The sequence below is a fragment of the Drechmeria coniospora genome, chromosome 03, assembly GCF_001625195.1.
Source record: "Drechmeria coniospora strain ARSEF 6962 chromosome 03, whole genome shotgun sequence".
Lineage (NCBI taxonomy): Eukaryota > Fungi > Ascomycota > Sordariomycetes > Hypocreales > Ophiocordycipitaceae > Drechmeria > Drechmeria coniospora.
Genome location: NC_054391.1, coordinates 9,718,742 through 9,735,677, shown reverse-complemented (window position 1 = coordinate 9,735,677; position 16,936 = coordinate 9,718,742). Strand labels below are relative to the sequence as shown.

The 16,936-nt window shown below is 52.6% G+C and overlaps 3 protein-coding genes across 3 annotated transcripts; 2 read left to right on the top strand and 1 right to left on the bottom strand.

Annotated features, from left to right (window-relative positions):
* Positions 1-9,137: 9,137 nt before the first annotated feature.
* On the top strand, positions 9,138-9,938 carry DCS_08280 (uncharacterized protein; the record flags this gene model as incomplete). The annotated part of the gene is made up of 2 exons (XM_040805558.1): positions 9,138-9,221; positions 9,321-9,938. 2 exons carry the CDS (start codon positions 9,138-9,140, stop codon positions 9,936-9,938), a joined length of 702 nt encoding a protein of 233 aa, XP_040655662.1.
* Positions 9,939-10,482: 544 nt separating this feature from the next.
* Positions 10,483-12,048, top strand: DCS_08279 (uncharacterized protein; the record flags this gene model as incomplete). Its single annotated transcript, XM_040805557.1, has 1 exon — positions 10,483-12,048. One exon carries the CDS (start codon positions 10,483-10,485, stop codon positions 12,046-12,048), a length of 1,566 nt encoding a protein of 521 aa, XP_040655661.1.
* Positions 12,049-12,480: 432 nt separating this feature from the next.
* On the bottom strand, positions 12,481-15,867 carry DCS_08278 (pH-response regulator protein palA/RIM20; the record flags this gene model as incomplete). Its single annotated transcript, XM_040805556.1, has 5 exons — positions 12,481-12,817; positions 13,018-14,728; positions 14,782-15,478; positions 15,544-15,787; positions 15,857-15,867. The coding sequence occupies 5 exons, from the start codon at positions 15,865-15,867 to the stop codon at positions 12,481-12,483; spliced, it is 3,000 nt and encodes a 999-aa protein (XP_040655660.1).
* Positions 15,868-16,936: the final 1,069 nt, after the last annotated feature.

Sequence of the window (16,936 nt, the reverse complement as noted above, 5' to 3'; positions counted from 1 at the left end):
TTACAGCTGTATCAGAAGGTTCATTGGATGTTATGACAATAATACTTGTAGTACAAGGACGTTTGCAGTCCGCTGGCGGTGTGATGGTCGATGTACCGGCCGTAGGACCTGGTATTGTTGTTGTTAAAATAGTATCAGGTAGTTGACTAGATGTTGTTATAACAATAATATCACTAGTTGTAGTAATAATAATTGTAGTAATACAATCGGTTATACATCCTGGTAGTGGCGGGACAGTACTTGTACCTGCAGTCGGACCGTATGTTGTTGCCGTAGTAATAGCACCGGTTGCGGTAACAATAATTGTAGTAATGCAATTAGCTGTGCATCCAGACGGTGGTGGGATGGTGCTTGTGCCAGCAGTTGAACCAAGTGTTGTTTTTGTAGTAATACCACCAGTTGCAGTAACGACAATCGTAGTAATGCAATTGGCTGTGCATGCTAGTGGTGGTGGGATTGTACTTGTACCAGCAGTCGGACCGAATGTTGTTTCTGTAGCAATACCACCAGTTGCGGTAACAATTATTGTAGTAATGCAATTGGCTGTGCATCCTGAAAGTGGTGGGATAGTGCTTGTGCCTGCAGTCGGACCGTATGTTGTTTTCGTGGTAATACCACCTGTTGCAGTAACGACAATGATCGTAATACAATTGGTTGTGCATCCTAGAGGTGGTAGGATAGTACTTGTGCCTTCAGTCGGACCGTATGTTGTTTCTGTAGTAATACCACCAGTTGCAGTAACAATAATGGTAGTAATGCAATTATCTGTGCATCCTAGTACTAGTAGAATAGTGCTTGTACCAGCTATCGGACCGTATGTTGTTTCCGTAGTAATACCACCTGTTGCAGTAACAACAATGGTCATCATACAATTGGCTGTGCATCCTAGAGGTGGTGGAATAGTGCTTGTGCCTTTAGTCGGACCGTATGTTGTTTCTGTAGTAATACCACCAGTGGTAGTAACAATAATTGTAGTAATGCAATTGGCTTTACATCCAGACGCTGGTGGGATAGTTCTTGTGCCAGCAGTTGGACCAAGTGTTATTTTCGTAGTAATACCACCTGTTGCAGTAATAACGATAGTGGTATTGCAATTAGCTGTACATCCTACAGGTAGTGGGATAGTACTTGTGCCTGCAGTAGGACCGTATGTTGTTTCTGTAGTAATACCACCAGTTGCGGTAACAATTATTGTAGTAATGCAATTAGCTGTACATCCTAGTGGTGGTGGAATAGTACTTGTACCAGCAGTTGGACCGTATGTTGTTTCCGTAGTAATACCGCCTGTTGCAGTAACGACGATGGTCGTAATACAAATTGGCTGTGCATCCTACAGGTGGTGGGGTGGTGCTTGTGCCAGCAGTTGAACCAGTCGTTGTTTTCGTAGTAATACTACCAGTTGCATTAACGACAATCGTAGTAATGCAATTATCTGTGCATCCTACTACAGGTGGAATAGTGCTTGTACCAGCAGTTGGACCGTATGTTGTTTCCGTAATAATACCACCTGTTGCGGTAACAATAATTGTTGTAATACAATTGGCTGTGCACCCTGCTGGTGGTGGGATAGTGCTTGTGCAAGTAGTTGGACCAAGTGTTGTTTTCGTAGTAATACCACCTGTTGCAGTAACAACAATGGTCGTAATACAATTAGCTGTGCATCTTAGTGGTGGTGGAATAGTGCTTGTGCCTGCAGTTGGACCGTATGTTGTTTCTGTAGTAATACCACCAGTTGCAGTACCAAAAATAGTAGTAATGCAATTGGCTGTGCATCCTGTCGCTGGTGGGATAGTGCTAATGCCAGCAGTTGAACCAAGTGTTGTTTTCGTAGTAATACCACCAGTTGCGGTAACAATAATTGTTGTAATGCAATTGGCTGTGCATCCTAGAGGTGGTGGGATAGTACTTGTGCCTGCAGTCGGACCGAATGTTGTTTTCGTAGTAATACCACCTTTTGCAGTAACAACAACGGTCGTAATAAAATTGGCTGTGCATCCTAGAGGTAGTGCGATAGTGCTTGTGCCTTTAGTCGGACCGAATGTTGTTTCTGTAGTAATAACACCAGCTGCGGTAACAATAATTGTAGTAATGCAATTGGCTGTACATCCAGATGGTGGTGGTATAGTTCTTGTGCCTGTAGTTGGACCAAGTGTTATTTTCGTAGTAATACCACCTGTAGTAGTAACGACAATCCTAGTAATGCAATTATCCTAGTGGTGGTGGAATAATACTTGTACCAGCAGTCGGACCATATGTTGTTTCCGTAGTAATACCAACTATTGCAGTAACAACAATTGTAGTCAAGCAATTGGCTGTGCACCCTGCTGGTGGTGGGATAGTGCTTGTGCCAGCAGTTGGACCGTGTGTTGTTTTCGTAGTAATACCACCAGTAGCAGTAACAATAGTTGTAGTAATGCAATTAGCTGTGCATCCTAGAGGTGGTGGTATAGTTCTTGTGCCTACAGTCGGACCAAGTGTTATTTTCGTAGTAATACCACCTGTAGCAGTAACAACAATGGTGGTAATGCAATTAACTGTGCATCCTAGTAGTGGTGGAATAGTACTTGTGCCAGCAGTCGGACCGTATGTTGTTTTCGTAGTAATATGACCTGTTGTCAGTAACGACAATTGTAGTAATGCAATTGGCTGTTCATCCTAGTGGTGGTGGGATAGTACTTGTGCCAACAGTCGGACCGTATGTTGTTTTCGTAGTAATACCACCTGTTGCAGTAACAACAATAGTGGTAATACAATTGGCTGTGCATCCTTTGCAATTGGCTGTGCATCCAAACGCTGGTGGGATAGTGCTTGTGCCAGCAGTTGAACCAAGTATTGTTTTCGTAGTAATGCCACCAGTTGCAGTAACGAGAACCGTAGTAATGCAATTGGCTTTACATCCAGACGCTGGTGGGATAGTTCTTGTGCCAGCAGTTGGACCAAGTGTTATTTTCGTAGTAATACCACCTTTTGCAGTAATAACAATAGTCGTATTGCAATTAGCTGTGCATCCTACTGGTGGTGGAATAGTACTTGTGCCTGCAGTCGGACCGTATGTTGTTTTTGTAACAATACTACCAGTTGCGGTAATAACAATTGTAGTAATTCAATTGTCTGTGCATCCTGGAGGTGGTGGGATAGTGCTTGTACCAGTAGTTGGACCAAGTGTTGTTTTCGTAGTCATACCACCAGTTGCAGTAACAATGATTGTAGTAATGCAATTGGCTGTGCATCCTAGTGTTGGTGGAATAGTGCTTGTACCAGCAGTCGGACCGTATGTTGTTTCAGTGGTAACACCACCAGTTGCAGTAACAACAATTGTAGTAATGCAATTTGCTGTGCATTCCGGTGGTGGTGGAAAAGTGCTCGTGCCAACAGTTGCACCAAGTGTTGTTTTCGTTGTAATACCACCAGTTGCAATAACGACAATCGTAGTAATGCAATTGGCTGTGCATTCTACTGGCGGTGGAATAGTATTGGTGCCAGCAGTCGGACCGTATATTGTTTCTGTAATAATATCACCTGTTACTGTAATAACAATTGAAGTAATGCAATTGGTTGTGCACTCTGGACGTGGTGGAATAGTGCTAGTGCCAGCAGTTGGACCGTATGTTGTTTCTGTAATAATACTAGTTAGGAACTTTAATATTTCTGGCTCGGTAATAACGACTGTTCCTATATCAAAGGTTCCCCTTGGTTCCTCTGTAAAGGTCGATGCTAGCGACCCCGTTCCTTTACTCGTAATTGTCGTATACGGGCGGGTAAATGTTGATTTTGGTTCGATAATAAATATCGTCCCTATCTTATCCCTGCTAGAAGGCAGTAGTAACAGCGTAATGGTATTTATACTAGTTCTAATTGCAGTAATAGTTTTATATTCTCCTGTAAATACTTCCTGTCTTATACTTGGGTCTATTAGTATAATTGTTCCTCTTGTCCCTGTTCCTGTTGGATTTAAAGATATTGTAGATGGTGCAGTACCTGCACCAATGGCATTAATCGTAGTGAACGGTCCTGTATATGTATTTGAATTGGGATACGAAGTGTACGTTCTAATACCCGTTTTAGCATTATCATTCTACGAGGAACGATATTCACCCTAATTAAATCATACCGAACACTCTTGCTTTGCATTATTATGCTGGAGCATAATATTTCAAATGGCTGAAACTCGACAACCACTAAACCTCCATCGTATGTCGCTCCGTAAATAAAATGCATATACAATGTAAGGATGGCAAGGATAAATCTTGCTAAGGTTTTAATATTCATAATGCGCTGTGACTTGTATAGCAAATTTAAAGATTTATGGGCTGTATATTGAGTACGTTAGGTTTATTAACAAGATAGTCACCTTCAGGAGTATAGATAAGACTGGTTTAAATCCTTGTCTTGTTGATATAAGTGGGAATTGCATCTACTATATATACTTCTAACTCGTTACTAGAAGGGCTGCTATCCAATATTGCTGTATAGGTACAATCGTATAAGGCGGGTCAAATCCTCTCCTTACTGGTTGAACTTAAATTGGTGGCTGTATTATAGGTATAACCTTATGAAGGTACTTTTTTTCCTTGCGTTTCTTCTATCAAACAAGGTCGAAAACAAATAAAGTAATCCAACGATATTAATACTATTCAAAATAAATACTAATATTAGAAATAGTATACTTTGATATGTCCTGTATACTTTTTCCCTAGAGTGATAACTGCTTCTATCATTTATTAGTATTTTGTAATTTGCTGCCCCTTGTAAAGTCCTATTCGACTAGTCGCTATTCCGTAGGTAATAATTAAAAATCCAAAGACTTTACTATTGGATTTAGTTGATCCTGCATAACGTAAATTATGCCCGTTACTACAGAAGGGGTTGAGATTTAGAAATAGGATGATGTTCCCTGCGAAATGCTTGATAAGCTTGAACTCGATATGAATAGTCCTTGATCATAACGATCATTATCCATTAGCTTTTTGCATTAATCTGTTGATGCTATTAGAATTTAAAATTCAACAAGGACAACATTCTAAAGTGTAGCAACTGGAATATCACTGAAAAATAACAATACGAGTCCTAAAGCACTCTATGTTTCAAACATGTAAATATTATTAGAGTTTAGACTATTATAAATAAACTTTACTACAAGGCGAGAATTCATAACTTAAAATCAGACTACTTGTTATATCGTTTCAAAAGGGTGTAGTTATTATAATTGAAAAAATAAAAACCTTCACAATAATAATACGAGGCCTAAAGTACTTTATGTTTCAAGCATGCAAGTATTGATAGCATTAAGAATAATATAACAAACTTTACTGCAAGACGAGAATTAACAACGTATAATCAGACCGCTTTATATATCGATTAAAGAGAGTGTATTTATTAAGCAGTTAATTTCATTACCCTCTATAACCCGCCAACTGATAAGTGCAAATAATAGAGCTGATCCAAAAGAATATATTACACTGTCCTATATTTAATTCCAAAAACAAAACTATATATTGTTTAAACCGTTTAATTGACTGCTTCTTATTAGATTAGCATATTTAGAGTTATGGACACAGTGCCGATAATAAGGTTGCAGCCATGTTTGAGCTACAAAATTAGGTTCAATAACGCAGCAGAGAGTGATGAATCCGCCCTAGCTCAAGCACTAATGAATATAATGTCGTAATATCAACAAGATGGCCGCTTTTAGGAGCATTCATAAGACTGGTTTAAATCCTTGTCTTGTTAGAGTGGGTGGGAATCATGTACTACTACTAGCAAATATACTATACTATACTGCGAGTATAAGTATATAGAGTTGACTGATAGTATACAGCGTACTATTTCTCCGAACTACGACTCGGAGCGACTGGCGGCAGTACTACTGCCAGCCAACTTACTACTACAATACAACTTGTATACGTAGTATCCAGTCGACCACTTGAGCCAATTGATCGGAATGCCAATTGCCGTTTCTCAACCGTTATATTAGAGCTACGAATTAAAAGTTCAGTAATGCAGTAGATAGTAGGAGATCCGCTCTAGCTGCGGTACTAACGAATTCAATATCGTAAGATCAACAAGAAAGCTACTTTCCGGAGTATAAATAAGACCAGTTTAAACTTTGTCTAGTTAAGTGGATAGGAACCGTATCCCTTACATCTTCTGACTAGTTATTGGAGGGTAGGCTCTCCAACCTTACTCTATAGGTACGATTGTAAAAGGCGGGTCGAATCCTCTCCTGATTAGTTAAACCTATATTAGTAGCTTTACTGCAGTTGTACCTATTGCGAACTAAATGCAGCTAGAGCAGCCGGCCTACTTGAAGGTCAGGGCGGAGAGTGTTAGAAGATCGGCTGATCGGCTGTTATACAGTATAATAAATATATGTTATACAGTATAATAAATATATGTTATATAGTATAATAAATATATGTTATACAGTATAATAAATATATGTTATACAGTATAATAAATATATGTTCATATTAGTTATACTGTATAGGAATATACTGAAAGTAGTGTGGTGGATATAGTACTAGCTATAGTGGACTGCTATAAGTCTAAATCATACGACTCGGTTGACAAGTCTATGTAAGGGTCTATTTAGAATAAAGACACAGTCTCTATATATATATTAAAATAATAGGATATACCCTACCTAACCCGACCAAGATTGGGAGGCAGAAATAATGAATACAATCAATCATTCAATCTATATATCTGTAACTCAAATATATTCAATAGTAAAGAAGTTATTGTACTATATGTCCAAATTTCTGACTTGCGTGGTACGTGATGTACGGACCACCCTATATAGATAGCCTCTTCCTTTTCCGCACTTGTTATTTTCTCTTTTCTTCCTCCTTAGTTCGAAAATTCTACAGTCTTTGCATATACTGCCTTCCTGCTAGTCAGCATCGTGACACAAGGCCTGTGTCAACGAGACAAACAAGATGCAGATGATTCCATATCGCTCGACGCATTACGCCATCTTAGAGTGTTGGAACTCGTAGCAGCGTGCGTTGATGGAGGGCAAAGCTTACTGCAAACGAGGCCAGCGGTATAAATTCTGCTTGGCCAGACGCATCACCCAACAGAGGAGGATCGTTCAAGGCGGCAGGAATATCAAGGGAGGAGCAGGTCCATTGCGAACGAGACCGGCAAGCGGTGTGCAGCGTCCGAAGTCGCCAGATCCATGAGCGGATCGTGTGCGGGAGCAGCCAGACGACTCTTGGGGACGAGGCCAGCAAACAGTACAAGCCATGACAAGTCGCCGGAAGGCTCGTTTGCAGGACGAGCAGTCGGTTGCGAATCAGACCAACGAGGGCCGTCGACCATTCCATGTCGCGAGGCCGATCAGACTCAGCCTCTCTGGCCAACATCCGTTAAGGCGGCGTCGAATGCCTCGACGATTGGACCGCACCTCCTCGTAGGCCATGGTCACGGAACGGCACAAGCTCTGCAGGCGTTTCTCCGGCTCCTCGCGGACGGCAGGCGTAGCTCCACTCACGTTCCAGACCGGTCAAGGACGAGAGCCAAGTCGCCATACTCGGCCCGGCGAGCGTCGAGGCGTGGACGAGCAGGCGGTGCGGGCTGGTTCGAGAAGACGTTTGGAACGACAAAAACGGTACCGACCGGGAGCGACGACGGATCTTGCAAACTCGCCGACGAGCTAGACACGATTCCAGCCGTCCATGAGACGCTAGCTTAACAGTGCCGCCGCGGAGAAGGAGAAGCGTCTAGGGGAGGATGGGAATGGGGATGGGAACGAGGATAGGATGGAATGGGGGAGGGGATCGAGGATGGAAACGAGGACGAAAACGACACGTGGGGGGCGGAGAGGCTGCGAGTCGACGGTGGCCCGTAGTTTTGCCACGACGGCGCTGGCGGGCGTCCCCGTGACCTGTAAACCGAGCGCCATAGTGACTCATCGACAGCGCCTGCGCCATCGCCCAGCGCGCTACTGGGCATCTCCGGCAGAGGTTGCAGCGCTCGCGGTGGACAGCTTCAGGGGGCCCGCCCGCCAACTATAGTGGGGTGACAAAAGGTGTGCGGGGGTGACAAAAGTGTCGATGCACTTTGTAGCGGTCGCGCAACCAAAACTGAACCGTCACTTTTGTCTAGGCATGCCTGCACATGTACCTTGCTGGGGGCCCATGTGCCGCAAAAAGTGCCGTATCCTGTCCGTCGCGCCACAAGTATCGCCTCGACGCGAGGTGGGACGCGCTACTTGGGCCGCGATAGAGGCACACGTCCACGCACCATGCACCGTACAGTGAGGGGTCGAGGGGACGTAACCCGCCGAGGTCGCTTTCCCTACTGTTTACCCAGCACAGGTACTTGACTCGCGATAGACTCGCATGGCCCCAGACGGTGCACGGCACGGCGGAGTGAGGCAGAGGCGTATGCCGCGAGAAGTCGCCTGCCCGTTGACGGTACTTGACCAGCGATGAGGATATGTCACGTGCCGGCACTCCGTACTGTGACTCCTCAATGATTGCGTCGGAGAGATGCTCGACCTTGGATGAGCACACATGTCCGTTCACCGCACTCCGTGCAGGGGGGGGCAAAGGGGATGCATGCCGCGAAAAGTCGCCTTCCACATGATTTACCTGGGGAAGATGCTTGGCTGGCGATCACGACATAATGGTTGTACGTAACTCTCGTTGACGGTTGGGGGGTTGAGATGCTGGACTGGCGACGATCACAGCGTACTTACCGTACAGTACACAGTACGGAGCACCGAGTACTCCGTAGTTGTACACTTGTACACTGATTGTACTTGGGTGTACAGTGCTTGTACTCTGTACAGTGTGACGGTGAGGGGTAAAATGGCTGCATCCTACCGGGGGTCACTCTCCTCGTTGTTTGGCGGGGAAGATACTTGATTGGGCGCAACATGTTTCCACCTCCACCAGAGTGCCAAGTTCCTGTACACCTTCGAGTAATAGTTGTACTTGCATGTACAGTAGTACGGTACCTGCAGGCTGCAGAACTAAGTACAGTACCGTACTCGCAGTGCTCCGCACAACTACAGCACAAGTATCATATTATGTGCAAGCATGCAAGTACGTAATTGCGGCACAAGCACCTACAAAGTATGGACTGGGGTGCATGAATGTACTGGTGCCTGAGCTCCCAACACAGGGATCATGGTGCAGCACCAAGATCATGGCTGGCTGTCATGGGCGTCGCGCATACTTGCAAGTACCGGTACTTGTGCTGGGGCCGTGCAGGTACAGTACCGAGCATCTCCGTTACAGCGCCCAATCACTGTGCAGTGTGTGCTCGCTTAGCCAAGTACGCATGTACCGGTACCTGCTCCCCCATCACAGGAGACCACATGGAGCAGCCTGAGCATCTCCGGCGACTACTCACGCGCGCGAATGTACCGGTACTTGTGCCGCCGACGCCGGACCGCGGTCCAGCACCAAGAGCATCTCCGGCTTGGCTGGGCACGCATGTACCGGTACTTGTGCGCCCGGCACGTGCGCGGCGGCGTGAGCATCTCCGGCGGGCAGGATTGGCCGTCACGGCGCCGCCGCGCCACAAGGCGAAGCTGGAAAGCCTCGTCGCCGGGTGAGGCGGCGTCAGCCTTGCCCTGTCTCGCCGCCTTGGCTTCGCTGCGCCTCACAACCGAGTTTTCACCCCCTTCATCCGCCCGTCATCCTCCTCCCGACAGGTCCGATGCGAGCAACGAGCATCCCATCACGGGACCCGGACCACCCTTGCCCGCTGCTTGCGCCGATTGGCTGCTCTCGAATGCGTCAAATAATACGGACAAGGAAGCAGAGGCAGAGCGGTGCCATGGGGCGGAGGAGGAGGAGGGCACCCCTACGTCTGAGCAGGGCCTGTCTCTCCCCTCCTCGCGGCCGACGCTTTGGCACGAGCATCGCCACGCTGCCTCGACCGATGTGCGGATGCCTGACAGAGGTCTCTCGAATCGGAGATAAAACCACAGCGTCCTCCCGCTGACCGTTGCCCGCCTCCTCCCCCGCCGACTTTTTGGTGCACGCGAGCTTCCCCTCTCTCGATACTCTCTCCCTTTGATCCCTCGACTTTCTCGAGCCAGATTGACCGGACAAATCACTCCTTGCAGAACCTACCTTGATCGACGCCAACTCGTGCGAAGCAAACTCGAGCCTTTCTCGAGCCATTTTAACCGGACAAACCACGCCGTGGAGAGCCTACCTTGATCGAAGCCAACTCGTGCGAAGCCAACTCGTGTAGCTTTCCCTTTCTTGATACTCTCTCCCTTTGATCCCTCGACTTTCTCGAGCTAGATTGACCGGAAAAACCACTCCGTGGAGAGCCTACCTTGATCGAAGCCAACTCGTGCGAAGCCAACTCGAGCAAAGCCAACTCGAGCAAAGCCAACTCGAGCAAAGTCAACTCCTGCAAGGCCGACCCGTGCAAGCGGCACGAGACGTCAACCTCAGCCAAGAGGCCCCCTGCGACGACTAGGAAAGCACGCGCCGTCCGGCCGGCGCCGCCATCATGCTGTACATCGTTTCGGCCCCCGACGAGTACCTCGCCATCACCGGCATGAGCATCCGCACCGTCAAGATCACAAAGGCCGCCTGGGTCTGGCCCTTCCAGCGCGTCAGCCGCTTCTCGGTCCAGCCGCACGACTACGCCATGGACCTCCAGGCCATGACCAAGGAGAAGCTGCAGTTCTCGCTGCCCGTCGTCTTCACCGTCGGCCCGGACGTCAACCAGCGCGGCGCCAACGCGGGGCTCGCCGCCGCCGCTTCCGACGTCGCCGACGCCGGCCTCGCCCGCCCCGGCAGCTCCGCTGGCGGCCTCCGCGAGGACCGCGGCGACGCCCTCCTCAAGTACGCCATGCTGCTCGCCCAGTCCGACTCGCCCTCGGCCGGCAGCAAGGGTGAGCAGCGCGCCCACGTGGCGGGCATCGTCAAGGGCATCATCGAGGGCGAGACGCGCGTCCTCGTCTCGAGCATGACCATGGAGGAGATCTTCAGCGAGCGCGAGGTCTTCAAGAAGCGCATCTTCCGCAACATCCAGTCCGAGCTCGACCAGTTCGGCCTCAAGATCTACAACGCCAACGTCAAGGAGCTCAAGGACGCGCCCAACTCGGTCTACTTCGAGTCCCTCTCGCGCAAGGCCCACGAGGGCGCCACCAACCAGGCGCGCATCGACGTCGCCGACGCCCAGCTCAAGGGCAACGTCGGCGAGGCCCAGCGCAAGGGCGAGCAGGACCGCGAGATCGCCAAGATCAACGCCGAGACGGCCGTGCAGAAGACGGAGCGCGACATTGAGCGCTCCCAGGCCGAGGCGCGCCTCAACACGAGGCAGACGGCCCTGACGCGCGACGTCGACATTGCCCGCATCGAGGCCCAGCGCGCCCTCGAGTCCAAGGACGAGGACCTCAAGAAGGAGGTCGAGACGAAGCGCGCCGCCGCCGAGATGGAACGCCTGCGCGCCCGCGATGTCGTCAAGGCCACCATCGCCAAGGAGAGCCGGGAGCAGGCCGCCCTCGGCGCCGCCTACGAGGTCACGGCCGACGCCCAGGCCCACCAGGAGGCCAAGCAGCGCCAGGCCGACGCCGACGCCTACGCCGCCCGCGTCGACGCCGACGCCGCCGCCTACAAGGCGCGCATCGACGCCGACGCCGCCGCCTACGCGACCCAGCAGGCCGCCGAGGCCGAGATTGTCCGCAAGGTCAAGGAGTCGGAGGGTGTCAGCGCCATGGCCGACGCCTACGCGAAGCTGTCGTCTGCCCTCGGCGGCCCGGCCGGCCTGCTGCAGTACATGATGATCGAAAAGGGCACCTACGTCGAGCTGGCCAAGGCCAACGCCGCCGCCGTCCGGGGCATGGAGCCCAAGATTTCCGTCTGGAACACGGGCAGCGGCGGCGGCGGCGGCGGCGGGAACGGGGATCCGACCGAGGCCATGCGAAACATTTACCAGATGCTCCCTCCGCTCATGACCACCATCAATGAGCAGACGGGCATCACGCTGCCCGAGTGGCAGTTTGGCCGCATGAACGCGCAGATGCAGGCCGTGAACCAAGATGCCGGTGCCGCCGACAGGACGAAGTGAGCACTCGCTTTGTCGAACCGTCGGAAATGTCGCATCGCAGGCACGCTCTCTCCTTTTTATACCCCCTTTATTTCTCCTTTGTCTCTGACGCTGCCGTTGTTCGGGCCTCGTTGAATAGCGATTCGTGCCGAATAGATTGCATGCACGCAAGATTCAGATTTCTCCTCTCTCATTGCCAGCATCATGCTTGTTTTTCATGTGTACTGATAGCGTGAAACGAAACGACGAATAGACGGATCCATCCACCCGTTCGAACAGTCGGGCATTTCGTACTATAGAACTTGCCGTCTCGAAGCCTGTCCGTGTGGTCTGTCCATCTGCACCTCGTCCTCGCTTTTGCCGGGTACGCCGAAAGCCGAAAGCCATGAAAAAGTGGTATTGTTTGCCTGCGCCGTGCGACTTTCGGCGGCCGAACCGTAAGAGCAATGCTCCTCATTGGTGAGCTCTGTGCGCCATCGACGGTTGCTTTCTGATACTGCCGGTACGTCGCTTCGGACGCTCAACGTTGCCGACGCCCTCGCTCTTTTCCCGGCACAGATGTCCTCTTGACGGAACGCGGTAGACGACCGATCCGACGTTGCCCGGCCCATGGACGCCATGAGCGATGGAATAAACGTGGGGGCACTTTGATGCCAACATCGCCGCCTCCACCTTGGACGTCAACGTGGCCGGTGGGTTGGACAGCACAAAACCTGTCTTGAAGGTCAATACACCTGTCTTGATGGTCAACCACGGCCGCCACGCCTCGGTCAACACTTGATGCGGCTGGCTGGCGTTGACGACAAACGTCGAAGAGGAGAGAAAGGGGACGGGAGAGGCACGCCGGCACGTCACCTCTCAAATCGACTCGCAGCTCGGCCATGTTGGGTGGACGACCATACTTGGCGGATGCATAACCGGACGGCGGCACACGAGGGAGCCGGAGGGACAAGCTCCGCCGTGCATCCATGCCTGGCTCGAGCCGCTCACCCAAACTTGATGCCTCCATCTGGATTCCACGTCCCAGATCCGCCGGCGGTGCCCTGACGGGGACCCTCGCCGCCAAACTTGATTCCCATGGCTGGACTCCACATGCCTCCCGTCGGATTTGCCGGCTGCGACACCGCGGCTTGCGTCTGCTGCACCTGATGACCCGCCGTCGCCCAGGACTGAATCGACTCTTCCGCCGGGCTTATCGCCGCTGACGCCGTACCGGGCTGTGGCAGCGGGCCTCTCGCAAACTGCTGCTGCTGCTGCGGCTGCTGCTGCGTCGGGTCGCTCACCAAGTTCGCCTGCTGATTGGGCGCGTACGTTGCCATCAAGGGGCTCTGGCCGCCGTGGTTGTGCGACAGATCGAGATTGGACAGCGGCGGCATGCTCAGTTCCCTACGCCGGTTAGCATGTATGCGACGAGATGCGTGGACGAGTGGCCGAGCGGCCGACGGTGCAACTTGCTCTTCGAGTGCGCGCGCCTCCATCCTCCGCTGCGACAGCCATCCCTTGGCCACGTCCCGGAATCCCTGGCCGACAATCTTGTTCAGGTCGTTGTAAAACTTCCTCCCGACCTCGAGATTGTTCACAATCTCCTTGTACTTGAAGTAGGCGCTGTCGAGCTTCTGAAGCGCCTGCTCTCGCTCCTGCAGGCCCCTGTCGCCGACCTTGCGCTTCTGGGCCTCAAACTCGCGGTTGGCCCGTTCGACGAGCCCAATCACCTTTTCCTGCTCCTGCGCCTCCCTGTCGACGAACTGCAGCTCCGGCTCGTACAGCACATCGAGCCGCTTCTCGAAAAAGTCCTCAAAGTGGGCGGGCACGATGGCCGTCGACGGGTAGGCCCTCTCGAGCCGGGCCGCCTCCTTGAGGATGTCGGGTTTGATGTCGTCGCGGACGGCATTCTGCCGGAGCCACTCCACCTTTTTCCGTCTCCGGCTCTCGAGCCGCAGGACGTCGTTGTATGCGCTGCGCAGCTTGCCAATGGACGACTTGAGCTCCTCGCTCGTCTCCCGTTGCGCGCTGGCCGGGACAAAGGCCAGCAGCGCCCGGTCCGGACCGCAGAGGACGTGCAGGAGATGCTGGGTTGCGGCAAACTTTTCCTTGACGATGCCGTCGCTGCTGAGGCTGCTGTCAAAGTAGCCCTCGATCTCGCCGGCGTGCCCCCAGAGCTTGGCGCCCTGGGCGTCGTTTCGGCCGTCGGGCCGCGTCCATCGTTCGGTCCCGTGCCTCGCCCGCAGCCGGTCGTCCTCGTCCCGCTCGGCGGCCAAGGCCGACTTTCCCTCCTCGAAGACGGCCAAGTCGGCCTGGCGAAGCTTGTCAATGTCGGCGAGGCTCCTCTGCACGCGGCCGATGGCGTCGGCCTGGCGCAGCTCCTCGGCGTGCTGGACGAGGCTGGGAGGGAGCCCGAGCGGCTTCTCCATCGCCTGCAGCGATCCGGGCAGGCCGACGGACGAGAGCAGCAGGTGGACCTTTTCGGTGAGCTGCTCGAGCTCGAGGATGATGTTCTGGTTCACCATGCGATCCCTCCGTTCCTCGTAGATGGAGAGGGCGACGTGGACGGAAAAGGGGACGAGTCGGGAGAACAGCGCGGGCCCGAACTTGGCCTTGTCGCCCAGATGCTCGAGGGGCCTCGCGACGGCCGGGGGGACCTTGGGCTCGGCCATGTTGAAGCGGTCGAGGACCTTGAGCTCCGACTTGGGCGGCACGGGATCTGCACCACGATTAGCCCGGGGGGGGCGCTCGGCGGAGCGGGCGGCGACCTACCGAGGAAGATCATGTCGTTGTCCTTTTCCGACCGCTTCAGCTCGTCCTCGGCCATCTTCTTGAGCGAGCTCAGGTCGTTGACGACCAGCCTGCTGAGGTAGCCACCCTTGGTCTCCCTGACGCCCTCGGACAGGCACGCGACGGCGTCCTTGAGCCGCGCCACCTCCTCACCGTACCGGCGCTTCTCGAGGCAGTCCCGGGCGGCGCGAAACTGCGCGGCGCCGGCGAAGTGGTGGTGCTTGGCCGTCATGTGGTGTATCCAGGCGCTGCTGATGGCCTCGCTCTTGACGGCGGCCTCGGCGGCGGCGTTGTAGAGGTCCGAGACGCGGGCGGCGAGCTTGGCGATGCTGAGATCCTTGAGGTCGCGCAGCACGCCGCTCTGCCACGTGGCTTCCTGGCTCTGCGCGAGGAACAGGTGTATCAAGGCCTCGAGCGTGCTCTCGTCCATGTCCTCGGGCGGGTCGGGCATCCGCAGGTCGGGCAGCACCTCCTTTTGCACGTGGGTGAGGACGCCGGCGGCGAGGTTGAAGTTGTGGGCCGCCACCTTGAGGTTGTCGGGGGTCAATCGAGGGTTGTTGACGGCCACCTGGGAGTAGAGGGCGGCGAGGTTGTAGAGGACGTTCATGAGCTCGTACTTGAGGTTGTTGCGCACCATGGGCCGCTCCGTGTTGTAGCCGAGGGCGGGATACCAGGTGAACTCGGCGCCCATCGTTTCGGCCGTCAACGGAGAGGCGACGTCGGCAGGGGGGCGAGGGAACTCACGTCGATGGGAAACTTGCCTCCCATCCACACCAGCTGGGCCGCGTAGGCCTGGAGCTTCGATATGCCGCTCACGTGGGGTTCCCTGACGTTGACGGCGTCGCAGCGCAGCGTGTCGACGGCCTCGAGGTCCTGCTTGAACATGTCGGGGTGCTGGTCGTACTTTGAGCTGACGTACTCGCGAATCGTCGACGCCAACGAGAGCGGCGTCGACTTGCGAAAGGGCAGCGAGAGCACGCTGCCGGTGCTGGGATGGGTCAGAACCACGGGCGTCCCTCGAGCTCGGGAGGAAGAAGCAGACGGCGACGCTACTTACGTTGACGACATGGCGACCGCCGGGGGTGCAGAAGGGCGCGAGAAGGGCGCGGTACAGTTAAATGCCGCCGGTGCGAGATGGCCGACGTCGAGAATCGTCGAGGAAATGAAGCCGGACGAGGTCGACGGCGATGGAGGGGGAGGGGCAACCTGATGACTAAGCAGCATCACGCAACACGGCGGCAAGTGCGAAGCAGTTTATTGCAATGAATGCTGCACAGTGCATACTATTCAATGTACGGTACGAGTGCCGCCTACTTGCACGGTGTACTTGATCACTGATGACCCTATAATTGACCTCCCTAACAGCAGGTACAAGTGCAGGCCGTACTTGTCGTCTTGCTAAAGAGGTACAAGTCCGGCGTGCGCTTGTACGTGCTGCTAAGGTGTGAAAGTGCACGTCAGACTTGTACCTCTTTAGCACCACATACAAGTGCACGCCGTACCTACAGCATACTAGGCAATACAGTACGTCCTACCTCCTTACCTATACAAATGCACTGTACAATCAATACTGTGTAGCGACTGTACAAGCAATACTGTACAAGCAATACTGTGCAGCGACTGTACAAGCAATACTGAACAAGCAATACTGTACAAGCAATACTGTACAAGCAATACTGTGCAGCAACTGTACTCCGTACGGAGGACAAGTCAAAGTTTTCTCCACGGTCAAGATGACGGCCAGCATGATGACGGCCTCTTCCATACAGCTTGGCAGGGTACACAGCTCGACGTGGCCCTGGCATCGAGCTTCATCTCGGAAGGATATCGATTGTCTCTACTTGTGTCAGCCACCGTCTCTCGTCGGTTCGACTTTCGCTGCTCAAGGCCATCGTCCCGTTTCCAACCCTCCCCTCCCCTCCTCCCTTCTCCCATTTTCCGAACCGGATCGATGACACGGGAGAGCAAACAGACGGCGTCCTCGGCCGACGACACGGCAAGTCTAGTTGGTACAAACGATGGCATTACGTCGTCGCGGCCGGCCTGCGTATCCTCGACGAATTAGTCGGGCCGGAGGGGGAAGAAATTGCTCAAGTGGACAGCAAGGGAGAAATGCCCGGTCATCCTCCTGCAGAGA